General features: G+C 32.9%; 1 protein-coding gene across 9 annotated transcripts in view; it reads right to left on the bottom strand.

Annotated features, from left to right (window-relative positions):
- Positions 1-25,505, bottom strand: part of USP15 (ubiquitin specific peptidase 15) — a 126,240-nt gene that overhangs the window by 60,084 nt on the left and 40,651 nt on the right. For 6 of the 9 annotated variants that reach the window (XR_009543420.1, XM_060165672.1, XM_060165671.1 and 3 more), the window contains exons 4-6: positions 20,934-21,060; positions 14,556-14,701; positions 10,016-10,077 (exon numbers count right to left, since the gene is read on the bottom strand). Coding sequence is in view for 8 of the 9 variants with exons in the window: in XM_060165672.1 (XP_060021655.1) it covers positions 10,016-10,077; positions 14,556-14,701; positions 20,934-21,060 (335 nt within the window). In the remaining variant the exon portion in view is untranslated. Of the gene's footprint in view, positions 1-6,881; positions 7,270-8,417; positions 9,311-10,015; positions 10,078-14,555; positions 14,702-20,933; positions 21,061-21,748; positions 22,092-25,505 lie in introns of those variants that run through there. The other 3 variants (XM_060165673.1, XM_060165679.1, XM_060165680.1) reach the window with 3 other exon arrangements.

Genomic DNA, 25,505 nt, shown 5'->3' on the forward strand with positions numbered 1-25,505 from the left:
GCAAAAACAGTTATTTAAAACTTTTTATAGTTATTTTCAAACCTGATATAAAACAACCCGAATTTGTAAATTTTGACATTATAAAACAAAAACTATCTTATTAAGAAAAACAAGACCAACCTTAAACTTTCCCCATTTCTAACAATCATCCTAGGGTAAGTTCTTAGAGAAAAAGAGAAATTTAAATCTCTTGAAAAATTAAGCACTTTTACTCTTGTGAGATACAGATTAGTTCAGTTCAACAAGCATTTGCTATGTGTCTCCTCTGTGTCAGGCAGGGTGTTAAATACTTAAACAAAAGACAATTTAAGGAAATTTATATATAAAGTGTTTCTCATAACCTGATTTTTGTTCCTCGTTTTGACTGCTCTATATGGTATTTGACAAAACATTCCACTTAAAAAAAATAAAATTAGTTACTCTTCTTTAGCCATTATCAATCTCAACACCAAAACTGCAACCCATTTTTATTTTTGCTGTTATTACAGATAGCTCCAAACATACACAAGTCCTCATGTACCCAATATCAGTCATTCAGCTTCAAAAATTATTAACATTCTACCACTCTTGGTTTATTTATAATCTCCTTGGCCTCCACATTCCTTCATGTTTTTGCTGGACAATTTTAGAGCAAATCCCAGACACTTATAATTTCACCTGTAAACACTACAGTATGCATCCCCAGCAGGTAAGAAATCTTTTTTTGATACTATTGTCCGTCCCAATCTAATAGTCAGTTCATGTTCACATTTTTTCCCCAGTTGTCTCAAAAACTGGGTAGTTTGAATCAGGATCCAAAATAAGTTCATACATATGCAGATTAATTTTAGTAACTTCAAAAGCCCTTACTGTTCCCTACCAGCTAACTTCTCCGGTTTCATCTTACTATGACAATTGTTTATTTTCCATTTGTTCTGACTTTTGTATCTATTCATATAGTTAACTTTGACTTACATGTGTTACTGTAAATTGCTCAAATCTTTTTTAGAACAAACCAGGGGAGAAAGGAAGAAATAAAATAACCAATAATTATTTGTGAGTACCTCTGAATCAAGCATCTATATGAGAACTGAATACTTAAGTTACATTCATTTATGCATGAAATATACTATGTAAATGTCTTAATTTCAATTAAATTTGGATATGGCTTTTAAATATTGAAGCTAACACTAACTAAGAAGCTTGACTGTGACCATGCTATCTTTGGTAAAACTTGGAGACACAGTACTAGGTTATACATTATCTTATCACAACAGAAAGTAGGTAACAGTGTTTACATGAAGGAAAGATTTATTTAATCAATGTGCATTTTCAGCATTTCAAAGGAAAATCTGCATACACACTCAAGATCTTAATGAATATTAAATTGAGGAACCTCAAAGTACAGAGTTACGTGAAGTGTGTGTTTATGTACAAGCACAAGCTTTTCCAAAGATTTGGAGTTTGGACCACCAAAATAAAATAACCAGAAAAAACCAGTTTATCGGTAAATACAGTACACAAGAACTTCATTCTACCATTATGCTGCCTTCATCGTTAGGTGACAAACACCCAGGAAAGGATGTGTATATATAAATAACAAACAGATTTACATACAGTTTCTTTTTCTCTCCAGGAATCCTGCCTTTCCAACCAACTACACCTTAGTTATCTTTCTTCTTTCAGTACATTACATGATGAATGATCTATACCAGGTGTTCCATTTTCTGACTAGGTATTCATCCCCTCTTTTCCTACTATTTGTCATTCTCATCATGCTGACATCATTTGTCAAATACACCGAATCTCTTCTGTCTCCCCCCAATTTCTGCATCGTTTAGCACTGCTTACCATTCCCTTTCTTCTAGAAGCTCTTTTTTCCTTTGGCCTCTATGACAAAACAGAATCCAAGTTTTCCTTAATCTACACGATTACCTATTTGATCTTTGTTTTATATCATTACTTAGGGATACCCTTTAAGGTTTAGTGTACAGTTCTTTACATTTTTAATTAGATAATTCACATACACCTTATATTTCTCACTTCTAGGAATATAACTCCATACCTGCAGTTCTCATTACTCTCCAAGCTTTGGCTCCCTATATTTAACTTCATCCTAGGCAGTTCTGTTTGGCTGTTCCATTACCTCAAACTTTATAGAGTCTCAGAAAAAGTCATTCTATGTCTTCTTCTTTAAAAAAAATTTTTTTTGGAGTATAGTTGATTTACAATGTCGTGTTTTATGTCTTTTTCTTAATGAGACCAATAATAAGAATAAGATAAAATGAGATGAAGCATGAAAGAAAATTTATAAAGACTCAAAATGTCTTTAAGGGCTTCCCTGGTGGCGCAGTGGTTGAGAGTCCGCCTGCCGATGCAGGGGACACGGGTTCGTGCCCCGGTCCGGGAAGATCCCACATGCCGCGGAGCGGCTGGGCCCGTGAGCCATGGCCGCTGAGCCTGCGCGTCCGGAGACTGTGCTCCACAATGGGAGAGGCCACAACAGTGAGAGGCCCGCGTACCACAAAAAAAAGAAAAAAAAAAAAAAATGTCTTTAAAAATGACAAGAAATTGCAGGTTTTAGAATGTTACCCTAGATTTATGGCTCACAGGTTGCATTTCAAATTGAAGACATGTTATTAACTTAAAATATATGAATATGCATGAAGGACAAGAAATGAAAAACTGGCTCTTGAGCCATCCTCTCGACCGCTACATCCAAAATCACTCAATCCCCCATTTCCAGTATTTGAACAAGGTTAAAATTGGTAACAAATTTGTATACTTTCATAGAAACTTTAAGAATGCACTTTCTGTGAACTACAATAACCTGTTCTTTTAGTACCAAAATAAAACTGTCATAACCAAATCTAATCTTTCAAGTAAGCAGAGACTATCATGCTTATAAATACTTAAAAAGTCTCTGTACAGTTTATTGTTAAAATGAAAACACTTTATCTGACAAGAGTTTCCTAATATGAATTTTCAATCTAATAGGTCTATCCACCATTTCTGAATCCATTTATACAGTTAACTGTGCAATTACTATATATGCAAATTGGGCTTAATAACTCTTTAAAAAATTCTAAAGTATATGCTAAGTTTTTCTACCTGTATTTAAACAGGTACAATAGCATAACAGCTGGTGTAAAAAAAATAAAAACAATACTGCAGAGTCACCTAGATGTTTATTATTTATCCTAACTGAAAAATAGTATGCAATGGTTTTATTTATAAAGTGCTTCCTCTCTCCAAGAAGAGCACTCAGGGACAGAGTGCTGTAAAAATACTAATATGCCACTAGATTAAGTTTACACTTAGTGCTTCAGTCACTAATTTGGAATTCTGTTAATCAGAACACCACAGACGGCAGGGGGACAATATATGAGTTAAGAACTACTGGCTTAGTTTTCTATTTGATTTTTTTTTAGCCTCTCATGCCTTACCTTGTTGATTTTGGATTCTTCTCTGAATATTTTCTAGCCCATGAAAACTGCCTCTTCAGTTATCAATGACGCTTATCTTCCTCCACCAGATTTTTACTCACATGTCTCGTCAATATTTTTGAGCAATTAATGAAAACGTCTGAATTAAATCAACTTCTCATGTTACCCTCAAGAATTTTTACTTATTTCAGGAAAACAGCAAAATTTGGACCTTTTTATTTCCATAATGTTAGTAATCTCAAAGGCATTCTTTGAGATAGTTATACCTAAATGAAACCATACAGAAAAAAATTAATAGTACAATTTAGTCAATTAATGAAGTTGTACTGCTTCTAACTGAGGAATAAGGTGTTAACATTAAAAAAATTTTCTGGTAAGTAAGGGATAATCTATTGATTAGGTTTCTCCTCTCTTCAGGAACACCCAGGATTCTACAATTATTCTACTTTAAAATAATTAAAAAAAAAATACAGGATGTGGGCTTCCCTGGTGGCACAGTGGTTAAGAGTCCTCCTGCCGATGCAGGGGACACGGGTTCGTGCCCCGGTCCGGGAAGATCCCATATGCCGCGGAGCGGCTGCGCCCGTGAGCCATGGCCGCTGAGCCTGTGCGTCCGGAGCCTGTGCTCCGCAACAGGAGAGGCCACAACAGTGAGAGGTCCGCGTAACGCAAAAAAAACCAAACACACACACAAAAACAAGATGTAACTAGCCACACATCTCCAACTGAGTAATCAGACTATCCACCCAATGCCAACATCTTTGGAAAATAGTCAAATTTAACAGAATAGAAAAAAAGTTAGAGTGGTTTAAGCTTTTCTAAGGTATCATTAGAAAATACCACGTTTTTGAGAGGTTTTAAGAAATGAGATGCTTAAGAACTAGATTAGAAATGCACGTTCTTGGTTTTCCCTGGTGGCGCAGTGGTTGAGAGTCCACCTGCCGATGCAGGGGAGACGGGTTCGTGCCCCGGTCCGGGAAGATCCCACATGCCGTGGAGCGGCTGGGCCCGTGAGCCATGGCCGCTGAGCCTGCGCGACCGGAGCCTGTGCTCCGCAACGGGAAAGGCCACAACAGTGAGAGGCCCACGTACCGCAAAAAAAAAAAAAAAAGAAATGTACGTTCTGATTAACAGAATAGAAAAATAGAGTGGTTTAAGCTTTTCTAAGGTATCATTAGAAAATATCACGTTTTTGAGAGGTTTTAAGAAATCAGATGCTTAAGAACTAGATTAGAAATGCACGTTCTGAAAAAAACTAAGCATTTTAATATTTTAAAAATACAGCATGAATGTAAAGATGAAAAATTCAAATTATAAATTGATATCTAGCAGAAAAATCCAGATGGAAAACTTTTGAAAATTTTTTAGGTAGGTTCTTAGGTTTCTAATATAGATTTTGGATTGTCTTAGGGTATATACATTTTTATAAATAGGACTACATGTTTTGTTTTGTTTTTTGTGGTGTTGTGGAGCACAGGCTCCGGACGCGCAGGCTCAGCGGCCATGGCTCACGGGCCCAGCTGCTCCACGGCATGTGGGATCTTCCCGGACCGGGGCACGAACCCGTGTCCCCTGCATCGGCAGGCAGACTCTCAACCACTGTGCCACCTGTGAGCTTAGCATCACCTGTGAGCTCAGTAGCAATGCAAATTCATGAGCCCTACCCAGATCTACTGAAACAGAAATTCAGGGGATGGGGCTGAGGAAACAGTGTTTTAACAAACTGAACAGGTGATTCTTCGTTCTATCACCATATTATAGCTTTTAATGATTTTTCCTTGGCTTTTGACACTCTAGGTAGGAAATGGTTATGTGCTAAGCAGTATGAGCACTGGACAGACCCCAGGTTAGTGATTTTATTAGAACTAGCATCTTCATACCATGTTGAGGACGAGGGGTTGTCTCCTGACAGATATGATGACAATTATAAGCATATAAAACAGGCTGTTCTGTATCTTAATAACTTGAAGTTTCTTTCTTGAGGAACTTAAAATTACATGCCTTCTGCTGGAGTTGAATTTGTCTAAGTTACATCTGCTTGTAATGTAACTTCAATGAACACACACAGAATTCTACTTTTCTTTTAAAGTTGCCATTTACCCAAAAAAAAGAATTTGCATCCTTACTTCAATTATATACATATAAATAAATGTTAATTCCTCACTTTTTTAATCTATACTATTTTCCTCCACTACAGGTGTTTTCTCAATGTTCTTGAATATTATAATTTTACACAGTATGTTCTAAGTTTACCTAAATGGTACTGAGTGCAATCTCATTTTGTTTTTATTTTTTCTCTCAACTCTATGTTTTAAAGTTTATCCAGTTTCAAAGATCTCACCACTGTTACTTCTATCTGCTGCACTGGCATTCCACAATATATCACCATCATTTGTCTTATTCACTCTACCAGAGACAGATACTTAGCTAGGCTGTCTTCAAATCCCCACTACCACAAACAACGCAGCTACAAAGATTGTATATTCAGGGACCTGTGAAAAATTCCACTGAGTGATGGGTCAGAGGGATTAAGCATTCCTGATTTAATTAAACACTGATATATAGCATGGTAGTAGTTTGTACTCCCACCATCAGTACTAAGACTTCTCCTACAACCCTCCAAACACTTTTTATTAGCATCCTTTTAAGTTTTTGTCATTCTGATGGCTATTAGATTGTATCTCATGCTTTAATTTTTCTGATTACTAGTGAGTTTGTGCATCTCCTCAGCTACCTGTCAGCACTTGGGCTTCCCCTTCTTTAAACTATTTATATCTTTTATTTTTTAAAAGCTTGTTTGCTTTGTTTCTGTTAATTCACAGCAGTTCTTTGTACACTGTGGGTATTATTCTCTTGTAGGTTTTAGATTTTCTAAAACCGACATTTGACTTTTAACTTTGTATATCGTTCCTTTAACAGAAATACTTAATTTAATGCAATCAAACATTAATTTTCGCACTATGTTCTGTGATCCCTAAGTCACAGATATTTTCCAAAATATCTTATTAGCTTTAAAGCTTTACATTTCTTATTTGAGTCTTTAGTCCTTCTGGAGTCTTTGTATGTAATGTGTAAGGCAGTGATTCTGCTTTCTTTTCTCCAAATAGTACTCCTAATAAAATCTAAGCACCTATCTGCTTTAAGCAACCTGTTTTTCACTGCCGAGCAGTGCCACTTACCATACATACAGGAGTTTTTCTTAGCTCACTAGTTTATTCCAGTCTATTTGCCTTTCTTTTGCTAGTGTCATAGTGTTTTTATTACCATAGCTTTGCAGTAATCCTCACTATCTAGTAGGTAAACACTTCCCTTCCTCCTCTTTGTCAAAACTGACTTAGCTAATCCTGGATCTTTATTGGAATATGTTAATTTTAGAATGAGTTTCTGAAGTTTCTCACACACACAAACAGAGGGAAAAAAAAGGTCAGGATAGAATTTTGTTTCTGTGTTTTAAAATTTATTTTATTTCCTTTTGGCTGCTATGGGCCTTCGTTGCTGCGTGCAGGCTTTCTGTAGTTGTGGCGAGCGGGGGCTACTCTTCATTGCGGTGCGCAAGCTTCTCACTGCAGTGGCTTCTCTTGTTGCGGAGCACAGGCTCTAGGCATGAGGGCTTCAGTAGTTGTGGCACGTGGGCTCAGTAGCTGTGGCTCGCGGGCTCTAGAGCGCAGATTCAGTAGTTGTGGTGCACAGGCTTAGCTGCTCCGCGGCATGTGGAATCTTCCTGGATGAGGGCTCGAACCTGTCCCCTGCTTACTGCTATATCAGTAGTTATAGTTGAGTCAGACCCTATGGCCCATAAAGCTAAAAATACTTAATCTGGTTCTTCATAAAAAAGAATGCTGACCTATGGGTATGGAAAACACCTATTAATTTTTACAAATTAATCTTGTATTAGATAATGTTGCTGAATTCTCTTAGTTCTAGAAGTCTGCTGATTGTTTTTGGATTTTATGTAGATTGCATCATATGTAAATAGTGAATTTTATTTCTTTGTAAAATTCTAATCTTATTTGGTTTGTGTTCAAAATTTCTCAATTAAATGTTTGCTACAGATTTTGGGTTTATAGGCTTTAACAAGTTAGGAGAATTCCCTTTTATTCTTAGTTTTTTGAGAGTCTTTTCACACACTAGATACTAATTAAAATTTTTTTTGTATTCTAATGAACTATCACTTGGCAATTTAGTTTATTAGCTAGGTTAGCAATTACTAAATTATTTATTTATTTATTTAAGAATCATTATTTTAAGGTTTCAAAACACAAATTCACAACCTCTTATCAGAAAATCTGAAATTCCAAAGTTTCTGAAAACTTAAAAAATTTTTCATAATTCACTTCAGGGCAATCTAACCTGAACTGAAATGATGCTATTTACACTCCTTCTTTATCTTACTTAGTGTGGATACTTACTGAATATTAATGTGCTTCACTATAAGAGTCCCCCTGGACTCTACAAAAATAGTAAAATAATAGGTGGCACACGTACCATATTACTTCTCAGAGGTTTAGAAAGTCCAAATATTGAAATACAACTAGCCCTAAGTGTTTCTGATAATCCTAAAACCCTTAAAAATATTTCCTCCCATTCGTCATGTTGCCTTTTCACTCTGTTAATTGCTTCCTTTACTGTGTGGAAACTTTTTAGCCTGATGTAGTCCCTTTTATCTATAATTGCTTTTGTTGCTTGTGCTTTTGGTGTCATATTCATGAAATCACTGCCTAGACCAATGTCATGAAGCTTTTCCCCTAAGATTTCTTCTAGATGTACAGATACAGGTTTTTTTTTTTTAACATCTTTATTGGAGTATAATTGCTTTACAGTGGTGTGTTAGTTTCTGCTTTATAACAGGGTGAATCAGTTATACGTATACATATGTCCACATTATCTCTTCCCTCTTGCATCTCCCTCGCTCCCACCCTCCCTATCCCACCCCCCCATCACACCCCCCCCATCCCACCCCTCTAGGTGGTCACAAAGCACCGAGTTGATCTCCCTGTGCTATGCGGCTGCTTCCCACTAGCTATCTGTTTTACATTTGGTAGTGTATATATGTCCATGCTACTCTCTCACTTCGTCCCAGCTTACCCTTCCCCCTCCCCGTATCAGGTCTTATTTTTAAATCTTTAAACCACATATCTGGTAAGGGGTTAATATCCAAATATATAAGAAACTCATTACAATTCAACAGCAAAACCCCCAAATAACCAGATTAAAAAATGGGCCTGAGACTTCTTTGAATAGACACTTCTCTAAAGAAGGCATACAGACAGGTAATAGGTATATTAAAAAGATGTTCAACATCAGAAATCATTGGGGAAATGCAAATCAAACCACAATGAGATACCACCTCACACCTGTTAGGATGTCTATTATCAAAAGAACAAAAGATAATAAGTACTAGCAAGAATGTGGGGAAATTGGAACCCTTGCATACTGTCGGTGGAAATGTAAGATGGTGCAGCTGCTATGAAAAACAGTATGGAAATTCCTCAAAAAATTAGAAATAGAACTAGCATATGATTCAGAAATCTCATTTCTGGGTATATATCCAAAGGAAATGAAATCAGTATCTTGAAGAGACATCTGCACTCTCAAGTTCACTGCAGTATAATTTACGATAGTCCAGATAATGAAAACAACCTAAATGTCTATTGACAGATAAATGGATAAAGAAAATATGGTATATATATATACAATGGAATTTTATTCAGCCTTAAAAAAGCAAGGAAATCATGCCACATGTGATAACACTGATGAACCTAAGGGACAGTATGCTTGGTAGAGTAAGCCAATCACAGACAAATACTGTATGATTCCACTTATATGAGGCTATGTAAACTAGTCAAACTCATAGAAACAGAGAGTAGAACGGTGGTTCCCAGGGGCTGGGGGAAGGGAGAAGTGAGGAATTACTCTTCAACAGGAATAAAGTTTGTTATACAAGATGAATAAATTCTAGAGATTTGCTGTACAACAATGTGCCTACAGTTAACAATACTGTAAGCGCACATTTAAAACTTTGTTAACAGGGCAGATATTAAGTTATGTTTTCTTACAATTAAAAAAAAAGTTAAAAAGGTTTCTAATCACTCATTTATCATCAAAAGCAATTCTTATACTCCTTTATCTCTACTTGTGCTGTTATATTCTAAAACACGTATCTAAATAAATAAAATATTGCTTTCACGATTAGATTTAAAATATGTTGCTTTCACATCAGATTCATTTTCATAAAGAGCATTCTTTTAACAGACACTTTTAAAAATACCACAAAATGCTTGAAAAATATTAAATAAAATGTTTAATAGTGATTTGATTGTATTAGACAATGCACCATTACATTTATAACGTATTTATACTGTACCTTATTCTAAAAGAGATTAGAATTGGAAGGCTTTTAAATTACAGCATATTCATTTAAGTGCAAACTTAGATAACTTCTATACGAGAATAAAATATTAAAATATAAAGAAGTTATATATATTTACAATTGCAATACACAATTAGGTTCTTCTATCATTCTGGATTTTATTATCTGAAATCAAAGCTTCAACATCATGCACTGAGCCATAAAAAGTGGGAGCACTTACTTAGGAGTAGAAGGACCCCTTGGCCATGTTCCGTCTTCATTCTTCTGTTCTATCACTAACACCTGCAAATAAGACACAATAAAAGTGTTTTTCCTTAACCCTGAAGTTAAAATAGCTTTAGAAGATTAGCTGTATATGCTAAGAAACTAAAGTAACTCTGCGATGACTTAAAGGACACAGTAGACAAGGTGAAGAGGTATTTGCATTTTGATTCCAAAGCTGGCCAAGGGAGATAAAGAGACCTTAAATATAAGAAGTCAGCAATGACGGTCAGAAAGAAAGAAGGTAAAACACTACAAGGAAAATCATTGGTTCTATGACTTTAAGTATAAAAAACTAGATGCAATATAAGTTCCTTGAGTTTAGGGCACACTTTCTATTTCTTTTCTATTTGTAGCTTGTAAAAGTACTGTGCAAAAAACAGATGCTGAATAAATGGTTATAGTTGTTGTTAAACATACTGATGTATGATCTCAGTCAGCTATTATTATGCAAATACTGAGGAACAGTGGCAAAGATAATCCCAAATTACAGAGTATACATAATTACACATAATTTGTTTGGGGCTTTGAAATTTGTCTTTATTTACATTATAAAATTATAAAATCTTTTAACATAGAAACGATAGAGCCATGTGTGTGAGAATCAGACTAAGTTCCCTACTGCAGCATGGTCAGGGTAGACAAAAAACACCTCTAACAAATGAAAAGTACAGGCTAAGGTGAGCTATACTTTATTTTAAAACATCCCAGAATCTTTTTTCATATGTTTCAGTCTAAAAAAGAAGGCTTTCTTCTAGTTTTTACTAGGGGCAAGTCTGTGCAAAGAAGAAAAACTAACCAAAATAATTAAGTTAACAAAAGAAATATGTGATCATCTCAACAAGTTAATACCTAAATTTCCACAGGAAACCTATAATATAGAAAACATGCCTTGAAGTAAATTAAAGGCATTAAAAATTTGTATATATTCTACATATTCAGTTTCATTAACTCTTGTTTCTTAAAATTGCAATTTTGTAACCTGTTCTGTATACTCTTAGTAATATACTTTTGAGTATATGTTTCAGGCAATTTATAAGCTGGCATTTGGATCTTAACCATGTAAACTGTAAGCCTGATTCAGAACACATATACCAATGAAATAGCGATTTAAAAAATTCATGGAATCTTGCTGTTGAAAGAGTATGCTAATTAAAATACTAAAGTTGTCTTTTAAAAGAAAAAGTTATTTCCTACATTCAAAAAACACACATGAGGGACGTCCCTGGTGGTCCAGTGGTTAAGACTCTGCACCCCCAGTGCAGGGGGCACGGGTTCAATCCCTGGTCAGGGAACTAAGATTTCTGCATGCCACATGGTGTGGCCAAAAAAACAAACAAAAAAACACACACACATGAAGTATATGTAACATATAATGAATAAGTGCACTGTATACCTGCCATCCTGATCCCTCCCTGATCATATTTCTCTCCTTACCTACCACAGACAATTAACCATTATGCTCAACTGGCATCATTCTGATATATATTTACATATTTTTACATATTTATAAAATTAAATTTAGTGAGTAGTTTTTAACTTCTGAAGAAAGGTTTTCCTTTGCTACAACTTATAACTCTACAGACATCTACATAGAAATTATATTATATAAAAAAAGATATATACATACATACAAACTTTGTCTCTAGGAGGACTTAAACCAGTTATAAAACAAAAGATTTTACCTACAGAAAATTTCAAAGTTATGCATTTAATATAATTATTTATGGCTTGTTATTTAAAGGAAGGTCTTAAAGCTGAAGAATCAAGTAAATATTTAAAGTTCAACTGTAACCTTTAATTCCTAGCAGTATTTGTACTTTAAATTCTTTTTGTCTTTTTTATCTTCCCGGACTGGGGCACGGACCCATGTCCCCTGCATTGGCAGGCGGACTCTCAACCACTGCGCCACCAGGGAAGCCCCAAATTCTTTTTGTCTTTACAGTCACAGATATTAATGTTGAATGCCACCAGAAATGTTAAAACTCACTTGTTTATTCAAATGTATCATTTTCTGAATAAAATTTTGCTCATGGTTAAAACTTTAACTCAAAATGAAATTATTTTTTAAAAGATTTTAAGATTTAATTAAATTGAACACACACATACAAGGGAGAGAGATAAAGACCACCCATTTTGGGAGATAAACTCTTCAATAATGTATCTTCGTTTCACTTTCTAATGAGGATACTTTTATTTCAGTAAAAAAACAAAACAAAAAAAACCAAACTTCTTTTAAGTCTAAGATAGTGTTTAGTTCATTTATCATCAGTCAGAAAATAACTGGTACAAAACCTAGAAAATTTAATCCATGTTCTTTGAACCATTCCTATTTCAAAAGATCAAATGTCCCTAAAGATATTTTATAAGAATAATATATTTAATAAGATAATCTTCTTATTAAAATAATTTATTGTCATCTTCATTCTGATAAATGCATTCCTATCAAGAATAACAAATTAAATTCTCTAAGCCTTGGTTTTCTAATGTACATGATGAGTAGAATAACAGCCATTACTCAGAATCAATTACTGAAAAGATTTAAAGATATAATCTTATATATTTTAAATTGTACTCCTGGAGCTACCTCAAGGCCTGATGGATGGTAACCAAGGAGAGAAGTGTATGTCTATTTGGAAGACAGAAAGAGGAAGTTGGCTGGCTAAGGAGGGGAGTGTTGACTAACCAGTAGAGTTCCAAATGTCTCACACACTCAGCTTCAACTGGGTAACTCTTTTTTTTTTTTTTTTTGCGGTACGCAGGCCTCTCACTGTTGCGGCCTCTCCCGTTGCGGAGCACAGGCTCCGGATGCGCAGGCTCAGTGGCCATGGCTCACGGGCCTAGCCGCTCCGCGGCATGTGGGATCTTCCCGGACTGGGGCACGAATCCCAGGCAGCAGGCGGACTCCCAACCACTGCGCCACCAGGAAAGCCCTGGGTAACTCCTTTTAATTGTAATACATATTATTAGATTTCATAAGATTTCACGTAAGAATATAATGGCTAAAATAAGTCTGAAAATCACTGTTTTATAGCCGAGTACAATACTTGATATATAGTAGGCATTTGCTAAAAAATTAATTTCCTTCTGTTCCTCTGAGTTTAATAACTTACATCATGTATCAGTATCAATTTTAAATAAAACAGAACAAAACAAAACAAAAAACTTCCATATACTAGAGTGGCAGGCTCTGGGTTAGGTACTAAAATAAAAATAAATAGGACACAAAGTCCAACTAAAAACAGGACCTCACAGTCTAGTTGGGGAGCTTAATATATAAATAACTTAATGAATGATACAAGACACATATGTAAATCACTATGGAAGTTAAGGGAGAAATTTCTTCTCCAAAGTAAAACAAATCCTATACCTCAACTAGATACTGAGATAAATAGATCAGGGAAGGCTCAAGAAATGATGTGACAAATTTTGAATTGGAATTTGAAGGATGAATAATCTGATCTGGTTAGATTATATGAAAGGATGGGATGCTTAATTTCAATATTTGGATGTTTAAAAGGACTTTTTCTGGATGAATGCAGGGACTGGGGCAACAGGCAGATGGAACAACATATATGAAAGCACAGGAGTATGGAAAAGCATAGCAGGCTTAGGGAACTATAAGTAGTTCAGTTTGGTATTATTAGAGTGTAGATCTAAAGGCAAGGATAATCGAAAGATGCTGGAAGACTAGGCAAAAGGATAAACCATGACTTGCATGCTGCATTAAGGTGCCTGGACTTTATTCTACAACTATTAAGGAGCCAGGAAAGGTTTATGAAAAGGAAATAATAAGGTTTACATTTTAGAAAGAGTATTCTGACAGAAATACGGAAGACTGAGAATGAACACGCAAAAGACTGGAAGCAGAGGGATTTGTTAAGAGACTATGGAAAGATAAGGGGTGAGAATGGGATACAAAGATTAATTAAAGAGATATTTAGAAGGTGGAAGCAGTAGAACTTGCTGATTGTGTCTAAAAGTCTTCATTTCTCAACACATTCATTTCTTTAGATTCTGTCATAAAGAAAGACCAAACTGGGGGTTGATACCTTCTAGCGGGGGTTGGCAAACTAAGTTCACTTAGCTCACTGACTGCTTTTGTAAATAAAGTTTGTTGGAACATAGCCATATCCATTTTTTACATATTGTTTATGGCTACTTTCTTGCTACTACAATGGCAAAGTTGTAGTCGTGACAGAGACCTTACAGACCACTGAGCCAAAAATATTTATTTGATCCTTTACAAAAAGTTTGCTGACCCCTTATTAGCTATTTTTCAATGGAAAATAATTTCTTTTTAAAAAGTAGGTTATTCTCAAGCTCAAGGAGAGAAGCAAAAGTTATAATTAGTGACCAGCAGGGATAGAGAAGAGTTAGAAAGAGGAAACCAGAAACAGTAGAATCCATTATAGATTGTCAGGATAGCCATAAAGTTTGTGACTCCCAAAAACTTCATGTATAATATGCTTAAAATAAACAGTATTGCTAAAAAATACCTGTCCTTGGTATAAACCAGCATCCTGAATGGTGCTGTCTGGTTTATTCAGTGGTTCAAATGTATTACTCATGTATTTGTTCCACAATCTGGTCTCCTTTTCATCTGGAATATTGAAGATTTTTCTTATTTCCTTTTCAATTGTATCTAGATTTAAGGAGGAAAGATACGTAAATATAATATTTAAAAATATACCACAGAGAGTTAAGTGCTCACTAACATAAAAATCCTAAATTTAAATTACTGATATAATAGCAAGAATAGATGAACAAATATGTAGGAAATACATAAAAACAATAAAGAAAAATTTTAAGACCAGGTATACTTTTTAGGAACAAAATGGTAATTATAACTCAGATGATTACTTTGGGAAATTAAGACCTCAAAAGGTAAGAGTTCAATCATATAACACTAAAATATAATTTATGTTATACAGGATGAACTTTAACTTTTTACACATTATAAAATCAATATATTTTCTAATGATATGTTGGAGTTAGAAATTAAAGTATGACTCAGAGATGCCACAGATAAAAAATATTTTAAGTTATAACCAATTTACGAATAACTTATATTAAGTTGAATACAATTTACAGTTTAAATAGCTAACTAAAATTAAATAGAATATAGGGACACAAAGAAAAGTGCCTTCTTTGAAGAGAGGTCTGAATTGGTCAAAATTTCTTGTTTCCAAGGTAAAGCCATATATTTTCTTTATTTCTAAGCCAATTATCTGAACGGAAGAAGTCTTTCTTTTAAAAAACTGGAGCAGCTTAATCTGCTGTAAAATAAGATATAGGAGTGTCTACATGTTTGAGAATAATTAAGTTTCGGTACCATATTTAGACGAATCTTTTAAAGTACATAAACATTAGAAAGAGATATTAGAAAATATTACTATATCTATCAAATTATGGTCAATAACTTACCTAACTTAGACTCAAGAAAATTACACTTAATATATTTTATGACATATAAAGAAATATGAAATACTTCTAAATTTTAGAATACTTGATTAATTTTGGAAAAACCATTATTTGTAAAATACTAAACCTAAAAATACATGTTCTCTTAAAAAATATAAAAACCCACATCTATCCTACATAATTAAACTTAGTCCAATAACACTGTTTATGTTCTACTTAGCAGCTAATGTTCTTTAATAGTCTTATAGTCAATGACAGTTTGATTAAGGCATTAAATAAGTAGTAAATACTATAGTGTATTTCAAAACCTAATGCAAACTAGCCAGAACATTTAAAAAATTACATTAAAGAAATATAAATATACTGTAAGTACTGCTTTCTATTTTGGCGGCATTAATTTTTTTTATTGAACTGTAAATGTATACAGAAAAATGCACAAATCGTCAGTATATAATGATAAATTTCCATAGTGGATACACCCGTGTAAGCAGTACCCAGATCAAGAAACAGAAAATAACGTAGGAAGGACGACAGAGGAAGAAGCCAAGGAAGGGAGGTCATTTTAGTCTTTCTATAAAAATGAATACTTCTTTCCTGATTGAAGAAATAAATCTTGCTCATTGCAAAAATTCAGAAAATACAAGTACAAATAAAATGTCCACCTAGAAATAACCACTGTTAACATTTTGATACTTCTTCCAGGCATTTTTTTCTATTAATACATACATATTTATATACATAATATAATATATACCAACACATATGGAAATGCCCCCTTTATTGAGTTTTGAAAAGGGTAATGCAAAGACCCTGAGATGGGAATGTATTTGGCATGTTTTAGAAGAGAACGGTGCACCAATGTGGCTAAAGTGGAATGAGCAAGGTGGAAATAAGACCATAAAGGTACACATGTAGGATCATACAGAATTGAGGCAGTTATGAAAGTATTCTATTTTATCTGATTAAGAAGAGAAGTCATTTAGGAGTTTTGAGCAGAGAAGTGGTATGATCCAATTGACACTTCAAATGTTCACTTTTGCTGCTAGTGAAAACAAACTGCAGGATGTCAAGGGTGAGAGACTAGGCTACTACAGAAATCCAAACCAAGGTGGTAACTGTGGAAGCAATGTTAAGTGGTCAGACTGGGAATAGATTCTGAAGGCACTGCTTAGAAGATACATTGCTAAATTATATGCAGGGTGAGAAATACAAGAGAATCAGAATGATACCAAGGGTTTTGGCCTAAGCAATTAGAAGAGTGCAAGTGACGATTACTCAGATGAAGAAAAATGACAGAGTAGTAGCTTTTAGGGGGAAGGGAGAGAGTTTAGTTTCATATATGTTATCTTTAGATTCTCATCAGACACATGTGAAGATATGGAATGGTTGAAACTGGAATTAAGGGAGAGTCTGCGTAGGAGATATAAGACATCAATATACAGAAAAGTATTTAAAGCCAAGGGACTAGAGGAAGTCATCAAGGAAAAGAAAGAAGATCCAAGGACTGAGCATATCACACTGATGTTCTGAGGTCAGAAATATGAAGAGGATCTTACAAAGGACTCTGAGAAGATGCAGCCAGTGAGAACTTGTATCCTGGCAGCCATGTGAAGAGAAAATATTTCTAGATGGAAAAGTCAGTAAGTATGTTAATTTTTGCTGGCACATTAAGAAATGGAAGACTTCGACCACTGGATGTATCAATGTAGAATTAGAGACCATCACAGAAGCAGAACCAAGGAAGTGGTTGGTCTGATTTAGTGGGTTCAAGAGAGAACGGGAGCAGAGGAAGTGGTGGCCAGAAAGCAGTTTGCTTAAACTGAAATTTGGCAAGTGCAGTTGTAGATAATGACAGCCTAGGGTATATCTATGGGAACTGGTGGTTGAGGCTGGATGCAGATCAAGATCACTGGAGTTGAGAATGTCAAGGTATTGAGAACATGTGCATATTTTTCTGTATATTAATCCGACTCTATTAGGCAGTTAATGAAAAGCATAAAGAGATAAAAATATATTAACACAGATAACAGAAATAAAATTATTGTGACAAACATTTCTAGTAGGAACATTTAATAAGAAAGTTAAGCAGTTCTATTAATAAATTTTATAAACATTAAGCATTTTTCAAATTTTATAATAAAATTATTTTTCAGTGGTATCTTTAAAGAAAAAATAAGAACAAGTTTTATCTTCCTTATTGACACATATTCAATACCCAAATATATCAATTTAGGGAGAAAAATATTAAAAAGGCAAAGTATTTTGGCTCTGAACATGGTAAATTATTTAGATCCTACCTATGGCTACTATCATTTTTATTATAAATCAATGTAGGCATTACTAGCTGAAAATGGAACATTTTATTATTTGGTAAAAACAGAAAACAGGTGCTTATATTTCTTAATTCCATTTACAAAATTTGTATACTGTATTTCATGTACATAGCTATTTTGATCCTTTTTAATCAAGATTGAAAAAACACACAGGGAAAAATATACATCTCGTATTTCCTTTCTTATCAAATTCTTTGTTTCAAAACTCACTTCCTAAAGAAACACAAAATCAACCCAATTAACATTTGCACAGATTGTATAAGGCAGCAAATTAAGAAGTGAGACTCTGGTATAAGAGGCTGGGTTAAGGAGTTAAAATACTGGCTCTATCACTTGGTACCAGGGTGCACCTATGTAGGTTACTTAACCCTTCTTAGCCTAGGCTTTATCACCTTTAAGATGAGGGTACAGTAATGTTGAGGTTTAAATAAGAAATTTCCTGTAAAGTGCCTAAAGCATAGTAAGTATTCAATAACTGCGAACTATTATAACCATAACAATGAAGTTTCTAAAATTCCTGGCTTGATTAATTTTTGCAAAACTTTTTGCTTAAAAAGCAAACTTGCTCTAATATAGATTTTCAAATTTTTAAAACTACAGTAAGGAATTGTGTCCCACTATACACATATATGTTGATATTTTCTATTCTGATATTTTCCATTCCATTCTCTTTACTCCACAAACTGCTTAATGACCACGAAAGTATAGACAACACAGTTTGAAAAAACTGTTCTAGTAAGAAATGTTAGCTATATGAAAAAATTTATTCATATACAATTTTAAGGCATATAGCCAATGTATGTAGCATTTTAAAGTATTAGTAAATTTAAGCTATGCTAATTAACATCTATGTAAATCATAAACTTTTTGAAGCAGAGATTCTTTACAAATCATCTCCTTGATAATTCTTACCTAGTACTTAATGTAAAAACTCCAAAATGCTTGTTTTGAGTTCAGAAATTAAACCTTAGATCTTCATATAATGAGTTTTAAAATATTTTTCAGTGAACTAATGTTCTAAAATAAGTTTCTTATTGTCTCATATAACTTTTATATATATATATATATAATTTTCCTATAGAAATGAGGTAAGAAACAAAGAAACTTTAATACCAAAAGTTTAATACCAAACTTTAACTAGAAAATACCAAACTTTAAAATAACTAGAAAACATTACCTACATCAAGCATTTAAGAGGTAGCTTATTTATATTCCAATTGGCTGAACATTTCAGAAGTTAGTCTCTGAATTAATTTTAATAGGTCATCTTTGTTGGACAGACTTACAGATTCTTAAAGATTCTTATTGTGTACATTTTAATATCATGATTAATGTAATTTTATACATTTAAAACTTTCAGTTCTTAGGATATAGAAATGTTTTACTTTCCTGAATATGTTCCAAAAATCTAGAACTGAAAAAGTTAAGTACTTTATCCATAATAATACTTTATACATAATAATGTAATGAAATGACATTTATATGGAGTTCCTAACATTTTAAGCATTCATTTTAGAAAGATGACTGTGTGAGTTTATTGAAATTGCATCTCAACTTACAAATGCTCTAGGTAAATAAAGAGAGGGAAAATAAAAAATCCATACATAATGTCTGGCAAAAACATTAGGATTAACCAAGCATTAGAAATTGAAGAATGGTACTATTTCATGAAAATTATGAGTTAAAAGCATTTTCCTGCAGTGAAATGCCTATGTGGTGAAAGTCAAATGTACTTAAGAAATTCAGAAATATTTTTATTTACTTTTAATAAAGTGTACTTAATGACTGGTTCCAACAAGAAAAGCTATATGGTGCTATAATTCATAAATTTTCTAATCTTTCTTTCTAAGTTCTACATTAAGTGTTATGTCCTTCTCCAGTGTCCATTTGCACTTTCCAACAAGATCAATGTTATTGCCATTAATCTTTTGTTCCAAAAACTTTATTTGAACATAACAACCTTTTATAATTTTTATTTTGAGTTGTGTCTTACCAAAAAGTACTGCAATTCTGTTATTAAATGCATAATGATTTATTTAAAAAACATTTTATTCAATATATTCTTTTTTTAAATTGAAGTATAATTGACATACAACATTGTGTTAGTTTTAGGTGTATGACAGAATGGTTCAACATTTGTATACATCACTAAGTGATCACCACAATAAGTGACCATCTGTCACCATACAAAGTTAGAAAAACTTTTTCCTTGTGATGAGAACTTTTAAGATTTACTTTCTTAGCAACTTTCAAATTTGCAATTCAATATTATTGACCATAGTCACCATGCTGTACATTATATCCTCATGACTTCCTGGAAGTTTATACCTCTTAATCCCCTTCACCCTATTTCACCCAACCTCCAAGCCCCTCCCATCTGGCAGCCACCAATCTGTTCTCTGAATCTATGAGTTTTATTTTGTTATTCAATACATTCTTGATCTTAAATTAACATGTGGCTTTTAAACAGAATTATAAATTTACATGTATTTAAATATACATTTATATGTATAGATAGGTAAATATATAAAGATATATAAATACATAGGAGTTAGGCACACTTATATTTGATATATAATTCTGTAACCTACTCATTATTAAAAAAAAAATCAGTGAGTCATATTAATGCTAAGCCCGCTGCTGTAAGTAGCTACTTAATTTTGTATTTATAGAGTCCAAAGAATAAACTGTGAGAAAAAAGAAAATAAATGGTCATTTTTCATGCTAAGAATGGTAAATTATCATTATTATTATTGATATATATATTACATTACCCAACAAAGTTTTACCTAAGCAAGTTTTTATTTAAAGTTCTACTTCAATTTATAGTCATGTTACAAACATGATATGTATTTTCAAATGCTAAATTAAAACAATTATTTGATTTTTTTTAAAAAGTAAAATGGCACAAATATTAAACTCATTTAATAATGTAAAGTAGACCTAGAAATGATAAATAATTCAACTCTAAGCTAAGACATATTGAATGATGCTTGGAAACCTGTAATGTCTAAGGATAAACCCTTAAAATGGTTATCATCTTCGTAGCATATAACAAATAGAATTTTAAATAAATTTCTAATAGCAATGGTTTAACAAAGAAACAGGATCTTGCATTACCTATTGTGTCAGCTTTGCTAAATCTTCGAGTTACAACATTGTTCATGTTTCCATTTTCACAGAGCTTCAATTCTGTGAGATATACTTCTACTTTGCAGTGCTTTACAAACATACCCTGTTCAACCACCTAAAAAACAAAACAAATTGGTTTCAGCTATAGCTTGATATATTTCACTGTTTTGAAATAACAATACATTTCTCTAAAGAGGCTTTAGAAAAAACCTACAGATCTCCAGTGAGAAACTAGTAACTATTAAAACCCATCAGTAAAAAATAATAGATATTGGATAGCTGAAAAAGAAAGGAACATTTTTGGAAATTTTAATATTTAACAGAATTTGAATAATCATGACACAAACATTAACAGACAGTTTAGAAAGGCATTCTACTACTCTATGAAGATCCTTTGGTATACTATAAATAATGAATACATTTAGTATTTATGATGAGAAAGTGAATGCAAAGTGTAAATACAGCTCTGATTAAAGATACAGACATACTTTCAGCTTTTAGTACTTGATCTCAAGCAGAAAACCTTTAAAAATTGTAAGTTTTATACAATTTCAGTTAGCAACAGCTATAATATCATTCTATACGTTAAAATAAATCTTTTAAAACAATAACTACAAATTACTGTTGCCAAAATATCCAGCTATGCCCTGTAACTGATACGTTAGTTTTCCATCCTAAGATGACTTTGTTTGACCTTTAAATACATACTCAGTAATTCTATGCAACAAATGAAGAAAAAAAAAGCTGCTAAACATGCAAGCAATAAGGCAGAAAAAGAGAAAATATGTATACATTAGGTTCACCTTACTAATAAGTATATTTCCTTTTGATCTTCTAAAGGTTAACTGTAGGATTTCAGCCATGAACACTGTTTCTGAAAATAGTAATCGGCCTGATATGTGATACATTAGACAAATATGGCAAAAGGGAGGCTCCAAATGACTGTTGTACTCACACGCTTTGCATCAATTCAATAAGGGACTCATAAATTTGTCTTTCACTTGCAGGGAATTGTTTTAGCTCAAAAAGTTCAAATGTAGTTTGTCTAGTATTTAAAATATCCAATCCAATGCTAATTTTTATGATACTTTGTCACATATATTCTCCTAATTATACTTGTTACATTCACATTTCTAAAACAACCAACAGCATGCACTTCCCATGTTAACTTAACCCATTTTACAAACTAATATACAACTGTTTAACCCTGAACTAATTAAATTTGTTTTATACTTTATTTGAAGGATTTTGCTTTATGCTTATTTGAAGTTACGAAGGAAGCAAAGGATATTACATCATTTCTAAGATTACTTGAAGCTGTAAAGCTAGGAATCAAATATTCTTATTAATCAGAAATTTCTGCTCTGGGAGTCAATATGTGAGTAAGAATCCTAAAATAATATATCAAGTTAGTTACTAATCATCGGTAGGTTGCCAAAACTGAGGTACCTACAGGTCTCATTTTATTGGCTGGGGGGCGGGTGGGGGGGGAATGACTAACAATACAGCAGGTAATGGGATAAAGAAACAGGATAAAATAACAAAAAATAAGAAAATCCCAAACTGAGGTACCTACAGGTCTCATTTTATTGGCTGGGGGGCGGGTGGGGGGGGAATGACTAACAATACAGCAGGTAATGGGATAAAGAAACAGGATAAAATAACAAAAAATAAGAAAATCCCTCATTATGATTTATATTGAGGTATATATTTTCTAAGTAAGCATAGTTTTTTAAAAAATGAGAATCTTCATAAAACTAATAGATATTTTCCTGGAAAGAATCTGGTGATTTAACTGTCAGAAACTCACTGTCAACAATGAAAACAAAACATCAGTTCACTATTTCACTATTGTATGTAAGACAGATAACCAACAAGGACCTAAAACAAGGGCACTCTACTCAATATTCTGTGATAACCTATACGATAAAAGAATCTAAAAAAGAATGGATATATGTATAGGTATAACTGAATCACTTTAATGTACACCCGAAACTAACACAACACTGTAAATCAACTATACGCCAATAAAATTTAAAAAAAATCAAGATTATTTCAAAACCCATTCTTTATTGGGATTCAGAATATTTCTCATTTTTCTTCTTTTCTCCAACAGTATCTTACATTGCTAAAACCCTCATTAACATTACTCAGAATACTACTACTGTATTTATAAGATATTTTACTGTTTCCAAAAGTAGTGTATTAAAAAGCAGTTCTTTTAAGGAAGATATGAGTTTGTTCTCAAACAATTTTTATTTGAAAGAACCAGACTGTATGAATGATTAAAGCTTGAATACAACAGCATCACAGCAGAGAAAAATAATTAGCATATTTATGTATGTGTCATAATCATATGTATATTACTTGTTCATATATAGCAACTCCTTTATATTTGTTTATATAAAGTATCCTACCTTCATTAAAAATGTTTGTGTTGAAAATAATCATTTAAAATGATGGCTATTAAGACTGTAACAGGAAGAAACAGGCTTAGAAAAAACAGGATACAAAGTTTTACCTAGTTATTATAACTATTAAGATATACATTTGAAATAAGACAGGAAGGTGAATATTCAGAAATAACAGTTATGTTTCAGAATTAGAGGTGACAGCTAAAGTGTTTTTTTCCTAAGTGAATATAATGTTGTTGAAATCTGTGCTTGGATTCTATTAATTCATGGCCACAATGAAGGTCAAGTTTTTTTACTTAGTTAGGGAAATATGTTTATGCTAAATTAAAATAAATATTATTTCCATTTGTTCATTTTGCTGTGAATATTAGAGAGCATTTTGACTAAAGCTATGAAATATACCTGATAAAGCTAACGTAGTCTACTCTTTATATTGGCATATGACTGCTCCCCCCTTGGAAACAGAAAGTAATTTCTAAAGAAATCTAGCACTTTAAAACAATTTGATAACACTGGGCCTAAAAGACACATTTACTATTTCTGAGGAGTTAGCTACATTCACTTTGGCAGCACTTACTGAGCATCTATGCTTAGTGCTAGAAATACACAGGTGAATTAGACCCAGTCCCTGGAATCAGGGTGAGAACACCCAGTGGTAAAGACAGAGAGACTAGTAGAGAAAATATAACACAACTATGAAATCACAGGTGTTAACGTATAACAAACAAATCCTACTTGTGATATTTTATACAAATATTTCAAGATATATTTCTTCAGAAACAAGGACACAAACATAACCATAAAATAATTATCACACCTAAAATATTAAAACTAATCCCTTAATATCGAATATTCATTACATTAAAATTAAATTAATTAAAATCATTTTTAATATAGATCCAAATAAAACCCATACACTGCAAATGACTGATAAGTCTCAAGTGTCTTTTTTTTTCAAGTGTCTTTTAACTGAAAAGTTCACCATCAATCTTTTTATTCTTGCAATTTTTAGTAAGACTAGTTCATAGGGATTGTGAGATATATTCTAAACAAGATGCAAATAATATCTAGTTGCCCCTCTTTTTATGATGTTGGTAGACATTAATTAACCAGCACCTAGACCAGGAGTGGGCTAACTATGATCCACAGGCTATATCTCGCTCATCATCTATTTTTGTAAATAACATTTTACTGGAACACAGTTATTCCCATTCATTTATGTGTCACCTATGGCTGTTTTTGCACCCAAAACAGCAGAGATGAGTAGTTCCACAGTGACCATTTTGGCCCACAAAGCTGAAAATATTTGCTATCTGGCTTTTTACAGAAAAAGTTTGGTGACCCCCTAACCATCAACTCATTAGGTCTTCTTTAATTTTGCTCAGTAATGTTTCATAATTTTCATTGTAGAGAAGTAATTTTGTAAGGTTTATTTCTATGTACTTTGATCTGTTGTAAACATTATTTTAAAATTCAACTTTATTTGTTGCTGATAAATAACTGGTTTTTCTATATTTACCTTTTATCCAACCACCTTGTGAAACTTAATTATTGATTTTAATGGTTTGTTAGTACAACTTTTGGAATTGTCAACATATAAAATCATGTCTTCTAGAACATTACAATTTTATTTATTTTCAATCCTTATTCTTTGAGTTATTTTCCCTGCATTATCACACTGGCTAAGACCTCTAATATAGTTATCCTTGTCTTGTCCCTGATCGGAGAGGAAGAACTTTGAATATTTTACCAATAAGTATGTCTGAAATCGGTTTCTATTTCTAGCTTTTCTTAAAAAAGTCATACATAGATATTGAGTTTTATCAAATGCTTTTTCTGCATCTACTGAGATGGTTTTTCTACTTTACTCAGATAATACAAAAATTATAATAAGTGATTTTCAAAGTAAAACCAAAATTGCATTTGAAAAAATCCAGCCTGGCCATTTTTTAACTCCTTTTTTGCATACTGCTGGGTTTGGCTTGCTAATATTGTATAAATTATTTGGTATTGTGTTACTAAATATTTGGTTGAATATTTACTGGTGATGCCTTCTGGAGCTACAGTTTTCTTTGTGAAAAGATTTTTATTTAATGATTTAATTTCTTTATTCAGATAGGGCAATTGAGATTTTCTATTTATTTCA

The sequence above is a fragment of the Lagenorhynchus albirostris genome, chromosome 11 (assembly GCF_949774975.1).
Source record: "Lagenorhynchus albirostris chromosome 11, mLagAlb1.1, whole genome shotgun sequence".
NCBI lineage: Eukaryota > Metazoa > Chordata > Mammalia > Artiodactyla > Delphinidae > Lagenorhynchus > Lagenorhynchus albirostris.